At 46.3% G+C, this 15,253-nt stretch overlaps 1 protein-coding gene across 1 annotated transcript; it reads right to left on the minus strand.

The window, feature by feature from the left end:
* Window positions 1–687: 687 nt before the first annotated feature.
* Window positions 688–10,241, minus strand: LOC136497520 (uncharacterized). The gene is given in 9 exon segments (XM_066493356.1): window positions 688–3,417; window positions 3,908–5,659; window positions 5,661–7,178; window positions 7,269–7,447; window positions 7,527–7,886; window positions 7,967–8,408; window positions 8,559–8,761; window positions 8,841–9,073; window positions 10,203–10,241. Coding segments are annotated over 8 exon segments (7,233 nt in total). The 5' UTR covers window positions 9,043–9,073; window positions 10,203–10,241; the 3' UTR covers window positions 688–840.
* Between the last annotated feature and the right edge of the window lie 5,012 nt (window positions 10,242–15,253).

Below are 15,253 nucleotides of genomic sequence, written 5' to 3' on the forward strand. Positions count from 1 at the left end.
GCAAGGCTGTGCACGTATCTTCTCCATGAGTGAGGTGGCAGTTGGAGCCATCGCCAGCAACATCACACAAGATGTACCTTTTTTTTTTAAGAACACAAGATATACGTCTTGTTCGCTTGAACTTATTTGGAACTATTTTTCAGCTATGGAACTGTGTTTTTCCTCTCACAACATTTCGGTATAAACCAAAAGCATCAGGAAAAACTACTTGGTGGTTTTTTAATGGAAGTGCCAGAAGCCGGCTCCACCAAGTCTGAACAAAGTGATCAGCAAAGAACAAGGACAAGCGGGAATATATGTTGGATGTACACATGAATACAGGACAAAATCCCTGAAGGGAACAAGCAGCTTTCACAGAAAAGGATAAGTGGGAAAGAGTACAGGTACTTCTAAGGCATGACCATACGTCCAGACCTTCGCTTTTTATGCTACCACTATAGAGAGGAAAATAGTATGCCAACTACAACTCAAAACGGACAAACACATGGTCAAGGAACACTGCCTTCGAAGGAACACTGCCAGCTCGGAGCAAACAAATGAAAAACCCTGTAATCTTGCAGTATGTTTTAGAGATTCAGAGCAAACAACTTTGTTTTGATTCTTCCTTTCTTTTAAGTAAAGAAAAACTCATTGATCTTTGACAGAAAAACAAAGATCGATCGATTGACTTCATATCATTGCATTAAGGCAAACTCAGAGTACACACCTGTAGCTTACATCATTTCCAGCCACTTATTGATCATATATCACTACTATGATCTGCAACTCAACCAACCCCCAAAACGAAAAGAAATGCTCAACTGCTATGACGAGGCCTTCCGCTTTTGCTGTCCTACATGGCTACATCCTGTTCATCACGATCTCCTCCTTCATGGCCAGCCGCAGGGCACCGAGGCAGCCGCCGTCGTCGACCATGACGCCTGGCATGGCCACCGCGCGGCTGCCGACGAACCCATCCTCGCCCACGTGGACCCTGCCAAACTTCACCTCCCCGCCCTCGCCCTCGTACACGTGGCCAAACAGCAGCGCGTCCCGCCCCACGCTTGCACCGCGCTCCAGGTGCACCATCTCCGGGTTCAGCAGTGCGCCCATGGAGTCCACGTACACGCCACCGGACACGGCCACGGACGCGCCCATCGCCCGCATCCACCCAGCGAACAGCACGGACCCGGGAGTAAGCTCCGCGAAGTACTCCGCGGTCGCCGTGCGCACGGCCTGCCAGATCGTGTCCAGGAACACGGGCGGCGACCAGATGTGCACCGTGTCACCGTCGGCCCGCCTGCCAACCAGGGCCCACTTCGCTGCGGCACAGGCACCCATCGCGGCGACGCCTGACATGGCCCAGAAGATGGGCAGAGTCCAGTAGAGTGGCATGCCGGTGGCCATGGAGGCGAGGAGGCCACGGAGGGGGAGGAAGATGACTAGTCCCACGACGAAGTACGGCAGGAGAGTCTGCAGCAGTGGCTGGCACAGCGTGGCCCAGAGCGCCTGGTACCATGTCCGAGCCAGCGTCACCTTGGTGGCTTGACGGACGTCCGAGCTTGTGCGCGTCGCCGCGATGACCGGACAGCCTGACAAGTCGATCTTGGTGTCTGACTGCTCGAGGAACGCTCGCCACGAGGCCGGCAGTGGCTCGCCATTTCGCACGCGCTGGCAGATCTCGTAGACCAGCGAGCGCCCATGGTCGATGGACGCGCTCTGCTTGCAGGACGTCGCCGAGATCACGTCCACCTCTTGGCACCGCAGGAACGGGTTGAACTCGAGCTTCTCCGTCTCCTCTGCTGGGAGATTGCTGCCAATGCTTATCTCTCCGACTTCGATGTACGGGAACTCGGTCTCGTCCCAAGGCCGTGTGCAGTCTAGAGCAATGTCGCGAGTGGCGCTGTCAGCAGGGACATCCCTGAGCTGCAGCTGGAAGACATAGCGCACCCCCTCGGGAGACTCCACCTTCCGGCGGAAGTCGTCAGCGAGGAAGAGCAGCGGGCGTGCGTCACCCTCGTCCCTCGGGATCGCACCAGTTTCCGGTGGCAGGATGCCACGCGGCACCACTTGGCCGGAGTCCTCCGAGATGCCTTGGTCCGCAGGACGAAGCTTGAACTTTGCGTACATCTGCCTACCGTCCTCGAACCGCAGCAGCCGGCATATGTTTGAGTAGTAATGAAGCATGGTGTACGAGTCGGTGTTCCGCAACGAGCCCCAGACGGCGTCGCGGATGTGCGGTGCACGCTTCACTTGCTCTTCCCTCGCCGGCAGGCCACAGACAAGCCAGGTGGCGAAGTCGGCGATTGTGCGCGCGTAGAACGCCTTTCCGCTCTTCAGTGTGAGGTCAAGAAGAGGCACCTCGCCGTCATCCGAGAGGATCCGCACTGCTGCGCCACGAGCGTCGAGCCTTGCGTCGTCATCTGCGCTGAGGCTGTTGCTGTGCCGGACAATCACCGGGAAAGACTTGCCGGCGCCAAATATCTTGTGCTTGGGCAGCGAAGGTATATCTTGGTACATCCTCAGGACCCCCCGCCCGCTGACGCCAATGCGGTGGAAGTATCTTGACTTGACGTTCATGGTAGTGATGGCCAGGTTCGCCGCAAGGTTCCCAACAATCTTCTTATACATCGGGTCCATCTCTGCAATCCGTTCATCTTCTGTGAGCAAGGTGTTCTTCACCAAGGTCAGAGACTGCGCCCCGACATAGACGCCACCTTGAAGGAGAACCGAACCCTGTGGGGCGACAGATAGTGCTCCCAGGATGACATTCTCTTGGAGGACAGAGCCAGGAAGGAGCAAGCTGCCACTGCCAACCACAGTGTTGTCCTGGACCTTAATCTCTGCACTGGTAAACCCCTTTGAGTAGAACCCTGGAACAATATTGCAGAAATCACCTAGATGGACCCCATCACCAATGCTGATCAGCTGAGGATTTGCCACCGGATTGATGGCTCGGATAGAGCAATGCCTGCCAATCTTAGCTCCAAGAAGCCTCAAGTACATGCAGAAGGCTTCTGTACCGGATATCATCTTTGCAAATCTGAGGTGTGCAGCGATGGTTATGCGCTGCTGGATCAAACTTGCCATATCCTTCTTCTTGGTCCCTGACCTTGTAGCAAGAGCTTTGTTGGTGACACTGGTGAGAAGACTAACAATGATCCCATAACTTAAGTAGGCGAAGGCAATGAAGAGAGCAAATTCCACTGGGCTCTTGGTTGTCTCCTGGACAATCACAGCATAAGCGGCAATGACAGCTGGCAACCAATGGAAAGCACCAGCAACACATGCAAAGGAGAAGTGCTGAAGCGAAGCCGTGGTGCCTGAAAAGTGGGTGTACAACATGAAGACTGTTGCACCTGATAAAGCACCCAAGAAGCCAACTGCATAGATGCTAACGAGGTGTTCAAATGCCATGTTTGCTGTCCCTGCTTCGTCCTGAAAAAAGAGTAGATGGTCAAAATTCGAATGATAACACAACAAAATCATTCTTTAGTTGTAGTATATATCATTACATAAATATGAGAGTGGTGCTGGAAAATGGCAAAGCATGTTTCCAACACGCAAACGAGAATTTCGAATATCATCAGACGATGAGCTAAGAAAAACAGAGGAAAAAAAATCATTTGCGCACAATCTTTTCTAGGCCTCCCTTGTAATTTTTTTCTGTCGCTTCCTATGTCTAAAAAATATTACCTCTAATTGTAGTACTGGACTGTAGGCAACTCAATTGCCAGTAACTTCATCAGTGAACAAGAGGTGAATGAAGGTTCACAAATCTATGTACGTAGGTGTATTTCTGTAGCTCACTAACTTCAAAGCCTAGAAATAACCAACTCAAATTCTATTTGTTTTATGCCTTAAGATCTTAGGTGATTAGCAATTTAGCACAAGAACTTAGTGTATAAATTCAAATATTTCTAGCTACCTTCATGTACGCAGAAGCTCCACTAGGAGGATATGCTGATTTCGCTTGCTCAGTCTTTTGCAATGGTGGAACGACAGCGCCACCATGCACAACAGTTCCCTTCTGGATCACCGCATAAGGGCCAATTGATGCCTTCTGACCAATCTTGATATGCCTGAAACTCAGCACTTCATTACGGACTTCATGGCTCTGAATGAGAACACCTTCTGCGATCACTGCACCATCTGCGACTGCTAGTAAGGATGGGTCAGTGATGTCTACCGTATCAATGACAACATGTGAACCAATCCGAGCTCCTTGCATCTTGAACCAATAATTCAAGAAGACTGTGCCCTTTAGATGCACAGCTAGCATCTTTGCTGCCAATGATTGTGCCTTGTTTAGTGCCCACCATTTCACAAAGTCAACCGACCATATCGAAATATCAGGGGTTAAAACATAATTTGGCTGAAGGAATGGCTTCCCCAAGGTAGACAGGGATAATGAAGTGAACAAGGCATAGCAGATCCATGCAATAGGTGCCAAGACCAAAGAAGTAAGATAGCTCAGTAGTGATGATTTCAGCAGACTGACTGAAGATATCATGCTCATGTACATCGAGCTTGCGAGATATGCTGGGAGTAGCAGGATAAAACAGACATAAGTAAGAGCCAGGAGTTGGAGGGTCCCAGTAGCAAACACGCTAAGATCTAAACTAGTGGCATCTGTGATAACTAGATTCTCATCTTCAGCGGAGTGAGATACATCAAGTTCTAACTGTGGTTGTGACTTGCGCGCCAAATTCTCCAAGAAGCTGGCAAGCTCAGCAATACCGCTTGCTGTAAAAATGTCAATGGCTCCAACAGGAATACCAAGAAAATCTGAGAGCTTCTGAGCAGCTCGGACCACTGCAATTGAATCAAAACCGTAAGAAGGTAGACTATCAGTTGGAGAAATTTTGTCCTTTGGAATGCCTGCTTGATCTGATACTATCTGTGTTAGAAACTCAATAATCTCACTGGACCTTTTCACTTTGCTTCTAGGCTGAGGTGCCAGCTGTGGTTGTGACTTGAGCACCAGATTCTCCAAGGAGTTAGCAAGCTCTGAAATGCTGCTCGCAGTAAAGATGTCAATTGCTCCAACAGGTGTACCAAGAAAATCTGAGAGCTTTTGTGCTGCTCGGACCACGGCAATCGAGTCAAAACCATAAGAAGGTAGGCTGTCATTTGGGGAAATTTTATCCTTTGAAATACCTGTTTGATCAGATACTAACTGCATTAAAAACTCAACAATCTCCATGAATTTTTTCACTTTGCTTCTAGGCTGAGGGTGAATGGTAGGATCAACAGCGTGCTTCAAGAAAGGTCTCCTGATTTCCATGCCAGTTCCTGTAGTGAGAGACCGAAAAAGAGACTTCTTGTTAGATATATGATTACCACTTGCCAAGCTAAGAGTATTATCAACAAATTGCTTCATGCATTCAAATCTCCGTATTTTCCCAGATGTTGTCTTGGATATGGTTCTAGGCTTGACAAGCTTGATAGATGCAATAGTTACACCATGCTCCTCGGCTACACGTGTTCTGATGTTGTCTGCAATCTCTTCAGAGGCTACTTTACCCTCCCTAACCTCAGCGATCACGACAAGTCCAACCTGATCAGAAGAATCAGGGATTGAGATGCCTTTCTGGGTTAAAACTTCCTCAGGAACACCAACAACAGCACAACAGCCTGGTCGAAGAACATCAGAAGAACCTTCCACTGTCTTCTCTACAGTCTGCAGAATAAATATTTCTACCAGCAACAATGATAAGATCTTTGATCCTTCCTGTAATAAAAAGTTTACCATCAATGATCCGTCCTAAATCACCAGTTCTTGTAAACTTTATGTTAGGGTAATTCTTGAGACAATTGCAAAAGGTTCTCTGGCTTGTTTCCTTATTGTTCCAATAACCAACTCCAGAACTAGAACTGCTGATCCATATCTCGCCCTCAGCACCATCCTCTTGATGCTCTGTCAAAGAGTCTGGATCAACAATTTTGATCACAACATCTGCATCATTTGGATCAACATACCCACAACATATTCTTCCCTGCCAGTCTATAAAAATGGGCTTGCATTCACCAAAAGCACAGCTAACATAGACACAATTCTCAGCCAGGCCATATCCAGGAGCAAGTACACCTTCAGAAAAGCCCAAAGGTTGAGTCAACTCTATGAACCTTTTGACAGTTTTTTGCCTCACTGGCTCTGCGGCAATCATGAGGAAGATCATTGAAGAGAGGTCATACATTTTGTTCTTCTCAGCCTCAAGCCGTCTTATAACCAATTCAAATGCAAAGTTTGGCCCTGCACTGTGTGTTCCATGGTAGTCACTTATTATTTTGAGCCATAGGAGGGGGTTTCTGATAAATGTCATTGGTGAAAATAGAATGGAAGTTCCTCCACTTACAAGAGTAGTGAAAAGACCCCCTATTAGACCCATGTCATGGTACTGTGGAAGCCAACTGATAAGGACAGTTTTTGAAGTACTTCTATATCGCTCCTTCATCATCTTCACATTGTGGATTAGTCCACCATGTGTTATCATCACACCCTTGGCGTCACCAGTGGAACCTGAAGTGAATTGTAGAAAGCACAACTCACTTGGCTGGGGCTTGGTAATCATAGGCACAACACTTTCTGAGTTGAAGCTGTCTGGACTTCGTCGATAGTTCTTAATCCATGAGTCAGTGTGAATCCATGGGAGGTCAGGCCACTGAGCTGAGAATTTCTGAGCACTCTTTGCTAGAGTGACAATATTCTTGATATAGCCTGCACGTACAGCAGCATGGTATGAAGAGGTGGATAGAATTGCCACAGCATTGCACACCTTAGAGACATTCTCAACTTTCAGAAGCGCTTGCCCACCCCTTTGCATTGGGTCAGGGGGCAAAACTGGGACTGGTATAACTCCTGCTCTGATGCATCCAAAGAATGCATCAACAAACTCCAAACCAGGTAGATGAATAAGAAGAACTCTGTCACCAGGCTTGATAATAGGCTTTGTGCTTGTCAATAGCCTATACGCAATGTAAGATGCATTATCATGAAGCTCCTGGTAGGTTCTATGATTCACGATCTTCCCTTCTTCGTTGATCCAAGTGTAGATAACCTTCTCTGCAGTGACTCTATGAGTTCCCCAGTATTGTAAATATCCATCCAGGGATGGAAGATGGGGGAATTCAACTCCTTCAAGCTCACCAATATCTCTAGGAGGTGAAGGATTTCCTTTGGATAGAGGAAAAAGTCTCTGCATATTTACAAACATAAGCATAATTACTTTAGGTAATAGAAGTTGAAATGATACTTGAAGTATATCAGGACAGTATTTCTGGCTCACCTTAACATAAGGAACCATTGGTATCTCACTGGCAATGGCAAAGTGTTTACAAACAGCTGAGATGGAGTATAACGCATTTCTTTCAGTTAGCTCAAACGCTAGCAGACCTCCAACAAAGTAAGTGTTCTGAAAGCCTTGCAACTGAGACTCCACCTTCTCGTAGAATCCATTTTTCATGTCTGCAATGCAGGGAATCATTATTGTTGGAATGCATAATTGAATTATTTGATAATCAGAAGCAACCCTGTCAACCTATACCTTCACTGCTGACATGAGGGAAATATTTGAATCGCCGCTGTAAAAGCACTTTCTGCACAGTTCCTCCCATAGATGTCACAACATTGGTTACACATTTAGCCACATATGACTCCTTGATGTCTGCTGAATTCCCATAAGACCAGAACAAGAAAATATTTGTGTCAGCAAAGAATCTTTGCATTGCCACTGGATGCCCTACTGTTGTTGGATCCTCCATGTATTCCCCAAAGTAGAAAAAGCCCTTTGGCATGTGCTGAAATCCTTCAATCTTAACAACAGTTGTATAGTAGTCAATCGTCCGTACCTTACTGAATAGCTCTCTTTCAAGATCATTCAGTTCTACCACTTCATTTTCTCCATCTGAAAAATGGCATATATATCTTCAGATGGCTGGAGTACTAGCTTCAATCAAACGAAAGGTGAATTTAAATCATACTTACCAGTCATACTCAAAGATCGATATGTTTTCCCATTCTTGAAAGGAAGAGCACCTGACAATATAATTTTATCAAACTCCCTAACTTCTACATCATCATTGATATTCTTGATGGTTACACTTGCGACACAGTTGTCACGCTTGACTCTGAGAACCTCCGTGCCACAAAGAATTTCAAATGGTAATGAACGACTAAGTTTCTCCCACAAGCTCATGTAACCATGCTTGAAACGTCGGATCTTGCCAGCCATAGAGGTTCTAGTAAACTCATGTATGAAAGCATAGGGCATGTCTTGAACAAAACCATAGCCAGAAGCAGTGTAACCATATACTACAGATTTTGGCATTGAACTTATTCCATGCTGCTTCAAAAAGTCAAGAGTTGGATCTGAGGCCAATCCACTAACTGCATGAATTCCCATTCGTCCAGACCTATTTGCCTCGTCCTATAAAATGTATCAAAGAACATACATGTGAGAAACAGAAAGAAATGCTATCCAATAGTAAAGTAGACCAAACCATTAGTTATTAGCACTGAAAATCATATTCCTTTTGACCGATTTATAACTAGTCCAAATTATTCTAGAAAAACTTGCCTGTAATTTTAGCGTTAGAGATACCATGGATACATAGTCCTCAGCAACTTCAAGATCTCTAATGTTTCCTGTTTGGCTGTCAATCAGAGCAAGCTTGTGTGTATCCATTTCTTCAAATTCAGAGCCTAGTTCCTTTGCCAGGTGAGTTATAACAGGGGCACTGTTTGCTGCTATAACTTGTCCTCCCAGATCATATGTCCTTCCTGAATAACAATGCCATTGATAAGTAAATACACAGATGTCGAAACAATTGAATAAGAGTGCATTAATCAAGTTCCTCACCCTCAATATCAATGGACTCGCACATCCCTGAAACATTATGGCATTTCTCAAACACAGTTACATTGTGATATCCTAGCTTAGCTAGTGCAAACGCTGCTGATAAGCCGCTTGGCCCTGCTCCAACTATGCCAATTCTGGTGTCTACTGGCAAACTTGGATGCAACTTGCTGAATTTATCATCTATTGATTTTCCTGGATCCATATTTGACTTATTGTCAATCTTGATAAATCACCTGTGGAATTTATATGGAGAAAAAGCTCCGTTAGGACCTTTTGACATTCATTTTTGTGGCATCCACAAATGAACAGAGGAAATGAACAAGCTAAATTCCCTTCCTCTTAACGAATTATTTCTTCCAAACTATAACTTCAGGATATGTCAGCTCCTATTTTAATTAACATATCAAGTAGCCACTAGGAGGTTGTAGTTTTGCTTCCTCATATGAAATGTCTATCATATGATACTAATTAGAAAATAGAAATGTTACTGCTTAGAAAACTAGCTTGTTGACCAACATGTAATTGCTAGATAATTATTGTGAAGTGGTTGTGGTGTCACTTTAATATGACATTATGATTAGCAAGATGAGAAAACTATTTGACCATGTGCTGCAAACCACGAAGCCAAAGTAACAAGCAGATACATCATCAAATTGTACTATCAAAAACAACATCAAGCACCATAATGTACTAGCTCATATAATATGGTGCAATTAGTCTATGATAACTGTCAAGGGTTCTAGAAGGTGGATCGGCATCGTAAAAGAAGACGTCAAATGGAATTGAGCTTCGTGTACTTATTTGACACGTGTAGCCATACCAAATATGAACCTAACCATGGTGTTGTTCTGACTAAATATTCCACGCTCATCTCTATTCAGACACCTTCAGCAAGACAGAGATTTACTCGATTCAACGGTATAAAAACGGACTGCCTGGGAAGAACATGAAAGACCTGAACAAGGTATCACACATGCCATGTACTGATATACAGCACTTGCATATCACATTACTATGGGATTGCACATTTGCAACCATGGGCCAAGCAGCCCCGATCCCAGATAACGAAATTATTATTTTGATTGAGGAAACCGGATGATGATATTGTCGTAAAAATAAACCCAGAATAAGTCTTAAAAAAAATGAGCCGAAATACTTACTGAACAAAATTAAGAAATAATCCTAGAAGCCATGTGGTAGGCACCTGCGATGGCATCACATCCCCAGGTGCCAGAGCAGAAGCGAATAACAAGCACCCACACAGGCTCACATAGGAAGCACAATGCTATAGCAAATATAGCAAGGAGGGATGGAGCAGGGTCATGTCTCGTCGAGGGCGGAAGAGCGGAGACTGAGCCGTACCTCTCCTCCGGGCGGCGGGTGCACTACCCGGCACCCGGGCGGGTGGCGAGGAAGCGCGGCGCGCGGTTGGCGCCAAATGGCAGCCCCGGTTAGGGAAAGGGCGTCGTCGTCCGGGTCCAAGTCGTCCGGTGCCTGGTGGTGGGGGTGACCTCAGGGCGGGCGGGAGTATTTAAGCCCGCGCAGATTCCCCCGTGGCGCCAAGGACGTCGCGACAAAGGGGACGCGGGCCGCGCGCCCGTGAGTCCGTGACCCGGCGGCGATGGCGACCTCGCGGTCGCGGAGTTACGGCCAAGGGGACCGGCGGGCATATTCGTGGTGAAACCCCCGCCCCCCACGGAACTTACCTGGCCGCACGGCCGGTGCAAGGTTGTGGCCTCCGCCGGGAAGGTGAGAGGGGTGAGATGGGGTCATTTTCTATACAGTTTGGATGGGTTGGTTCGTCAACAACCCATACGAGGATGGGAATATTGCTCCCAAAAACAACCGGACGGGGGCGGCGTTGTTCCGCTTCGCCCTCGCGGCTCATGTAGCACATGACGTGAGGGGCGCCTGCGACCCCGGTCACCACCCACCCCCAAATCGCTGACCTCCTCGTCCGCTCCCCCGTCCGGCGCACTTGGATCTCGGCGGCGAATCGGCGATTGCCCCCACCGCGTCCGCTCATCGTTAGGCGCGAGCAGGTCGGCACCGTCCGCGCTCTCCCTCTCCAGCTTTCCTTCTGCGTGTGTTGAACATCATCTCCTCCTCCGTCGAGCGTGATTGGCTGTCGACCGTATTCAAGATCAAATCCGTTTATAAGAATTTAGATCGGTTCATATCCGAGTTCGGATGTTACCTATCCAAATACTTAAATCGCATAGATGTGGATACATAATCTTATTTTATCAGACATAGCTTATGCTATCTATATTCGAATCTAAATTCGAACATAAATATAAAAACAAATATAATATCGATCATATTCATCCATATCCGATCCATTTTCATGGCATCGGCTTCTCATGGGGATATCCGGTGAATGCAGATTTTTTTACTCAAAAAAATGTATGGACTAGATTTTTTTCTTGGTACGGATCTGATTATTCACGTAGGGGAGTAGGCTAATAGCCTAATACCGGTGAAAAGTTGAAAACTAAGCACTCCCTCCATGTTTTTAGAGAAAGTCACTTTAAAGTTATCTTAAATCAAATATTTTAAATTTTAGCTACAAATAAATTCTTTTAGGTTGAGTTTGAAAATTTAAAGTGGTGAAAGTAGATTGAAGACTAAATGAACATGCCCTAAGTCAACTATGAATTATGTTTAGATTTTTGTAACAAATAACAACCGATTACACACCCATTTTGCAAGCGAGTGAAAGAACACTAACTATATAAAAAAATAGGTTGATTATTGTAAGAATGCCCTTTGTTGTAAGTTTTTATTTGTGCAATTAATATAGAGATCACAGCTCAGCTCAGCTCGCTCACTCATTGTCAATAACTAAAATCTTTAGCACGAATAGGGTGCGTCGTTGGGCTGTTGGGAGCCAGGATTCTTTGTACTTTGCTCTGTCCTGATGATCATTGTCTGTTCGCTTGGCTGATAAGTCATGATTGAAAGTATTGTTGGCTGATTTATTATGAGAGAAAAATATTGTTCGTTGGCTGATTTACGGTATATGACATTGTTTAACAAAGATGTTCTGGATTAACGCCGTAGAAGAATTTACAACAAAAAAGAAATTTTTGTTGATGATATTATATATTAAGAAAAAGAGAAATTTTGTTGGGTCAGATCTTGGTACACACGGACAGATTAGCTACAACCTAAAGGTAATACAAATGCGTCGAAGTATGGTTTGTCGCATCAATCCCTGGATATTCCAAAGAAGACTGAGCATACCAAAGGGGTGCCATGTAATACGAAATTACACTAACGAAGATTACTAAGACCACTGCAAACGTAGACAAAGTAAAGCATATATATAACCTAAAGAGACATCGTGAAATCAGAAGTGCTAACAAGAGTACAAACTATATCCTAGCTAGTGGCAAGGCGTTGCTGATTGCATTGAACGTACGCCATACGCTACTGAATACTCCGTAGTATATATATATATGTATACTTATACTGAACTGCCCGAAGAAAAACTACGGAACCAGCGATAATGACTCTGTTCGCTTTGCTGAAAAGCATGGCTGAAAATACTATTCGTTGATTTGTTGTGAGTGAAAAACAATGTTCGTTCACTGAAATAATACGGCTCATAAGACAAGCGAACAGGACCAATGTTGACGCTCGGCTTCAATAAAGAGAAACATATCTTATTATTAATTATTGAGTTATAGTACGTTGCTCGTACTAACGCTATGGGTCATGTTAAGTCCAAAGTAGATTTACAGTAGGAGAGCAAGATCTGTGTAAAAAAGGAGAGCAACAAAATTTATACTTGAGCTTCTAGCTAGTTAGGCCTCGAAATCTTCTTCATGTGTTCTCTTTTCAGGGACAGGTGTGCTTGTTTGTCTCTCACTCTGTTTTTTGTGCTCGCTACTTATATTGCCATTTACCATAGTACCTATATGTTTTTTTTGTGGCGTGTGGTGCTGCGCATTGGATCGACTAGTGTGCTTTGCACTGTGCCATGCATGAGTTCTGCCGGTTTGACACACACAACAACAACAAAAAAAAAAACAACCCAAATAATTAAACTTGTGGATAATAAACAACCCGAAAAAAAAACACTTCAACCAATCGCCTGAACGAAACCAACTCATCGGGCTAATCCATCGCGCTGTCATCAGAGACGAAAACTCCGACGCACGAGACCGCAGGTTCCACGGCATATTACGGGCATCGGCTCGGCATCTCGCGGCCGCGCTCCGCCCGGTAGCGCTTGGACGCGACGCCGGGAAGGCTGCGCAGCGGAACGAGAAGTCCTTTCGACGGACGCCGGACGCCGGACGCCGGACGCGGCACGGCGGCCGCGGGGCAACGCAAGGGAGATATGCCGGTAATATGCTGCCTGCCCGGGAGAGAGGACGCCATCAATTACCTCGGCGTGACGAGCTCGCTTTTCGTCGGCACGGCACTGCGTAGAATATTGGGCGGTCTGCACGAAGGGATATCGGAGTAGTGCTAGGAACTATCCGCAGGGAGAGGGAGGTTGCTTTGTTTTATCTGTGGACATATGTACGTTTCTTCTCTGTTTTTTCATGGAGGCAGAGGTTTGGAGGTAGCTAGGTAGCACGCTTCGTTAGACTCGCTTGTGTTAGTTTGATCTTCATCAACTGGGCCCAACGGTTAATTGAACCCTTGGATCCGCACTTTGATCAGGGCGCCTAACCGTTCCATGGTTGGTGGGCCCCAGCGCACAATGCAATAAAAAGAGAGGTAGGGGCCGGGGCACAAGGACACGAGGTTCACCTGAGCCGCCAGACACCCCACCGACATCCTAACCCTAGCCGATCTAGAGAGGGAGCACTGCCAGCGACGGGAAGCTCCGCCACCGGCCACCGCCGTCTCTGCACCGCCGCCACCGCGACCGCTGCCTTCACTGCCGGTCTTCACCGCACCACCGACAAGCAACCCCATGGACAGCTCGTCTCCTACGAAGGCGGGCCGATGGTTTGCACCTCCGCACCCTCTCTCTCTCTCTCCCTCTCTCTCTAAATCCCGTACTAGTTCATATTCTAGGACATGTTATTTATCCCAAATATCAGTATACATGCTAGATCTATGGCTAGTGGATCATGTCAAGTCTATCAATGGTATCAATCGCCTAACTAGGCGTAGATCTAACTCATCGGGGTAGAAAACCGAGTAGAAGTAGAAGGAGGGGATTCGATTTGAAGAAACGGATTGGACCCTAACTCTAACCCTAACCCTAACCCTAACCCTAATCCTAGAAGAAGTAAGGATGGAGAAGGGGAGGACCTACCCGGTTTTTCTCGCCGCCGTCACCACCGCCGAGGCGCCGCTCGATGCTTAGTCGCCAGCGCGCGGGCTCTGGGCGCCGACACAGGACCGCACTCTTCTTCTATGACGTCGGTTGCACTGAGAAGAAAGGGGGAAGATCTAGGGTTTAGGGCGAGCCCACCGCAGCGCATGTGGGGATCAGGGCACCGTCGCCCAGACCGCTCGACGGCAACGCACTCAGCCTAGGGCGAGCGCGCGCCGGCGAGGGGAGCGGCAGCGGTGTCGCTGCGCTGCCTTTTCTCTTCCGGCTACGGTGAGGAGAGGAGAGGGAGAACCAAATGAGGTTAGGGTTTAGGAGCCGCGGCCGCGGACGCCGTTTTGATCCGTCGAGGTGCGCGGACGACCGTCAGATCGCGATGAACGGACGACGTTCGTTGGACTGGATTTGGCCCAGGCGGGCGAGAGAAATCCCGGTCTAGGCCCAGGTTGTGGCCTGGGCACGGGGGAGCACGGGCGCGAGTGGCCGCCGCGGGCCAATTTTAATGCTGGGCCGCGACAATGCGCAGCGCGCGAGCGGTTTTGGCCCAATTGCACAGTACCGATTAGAATTAGTTTATTTATTTTCAGAAACAATTTTTTGATGATTTTTGTCTAGTGTAAATCTCTGTCAAAATTTGAACCAACGGAATAATTTTTCAGAGGGTTGATAAGTATAGTAAAATACTTCATAAAAGTAGATAAATAATTTTCATGTTTCCGTTGCAATGTTAAAGCTTATTATCTTCTAATTAAATTCAAACCAACGGAAAAATTTAATTTGAAGAGCAGTCATTTTTTGTCAGTAAATTATAATATTGTTATTTTTCTGACCAACATTAATAATAGCAATATTATAATATTTATTCATAAGTTTTCCATGTATTAATTCTATTTTTGCCCAACGATGATGTAGAATTAATGTATAAGAATATTGTATATTTTAATTTTGACCAACGTTAAATTGAAGGATGCAATTATGATGTCATATTTTCTCACTATCTCTGACGGTGTTTTTCAGGACTCAACTCAATGGCATTTATCTCGCACATACCACCTCTTGAAGGGGCAACTATAGAGTATGGCGAGAAAGTATGAACTAGCACTTGTGCTGTCTG

The sequence above is a fragment of the Miscanthus floridulus genome, chromosome 12, assembly GCF_019320115.1.
Source record: "Miscanthus floridulus cultivar M001 chromosome 12, ASM1932011v1, whole genome shotgun sequence".
Lineage (NCBI taxonomy): Eukaryota > Viridiplantae > Streptophyta > Magnoliopsida > Poales > Poaceae > Miscanthus > Miscanthus floridulus.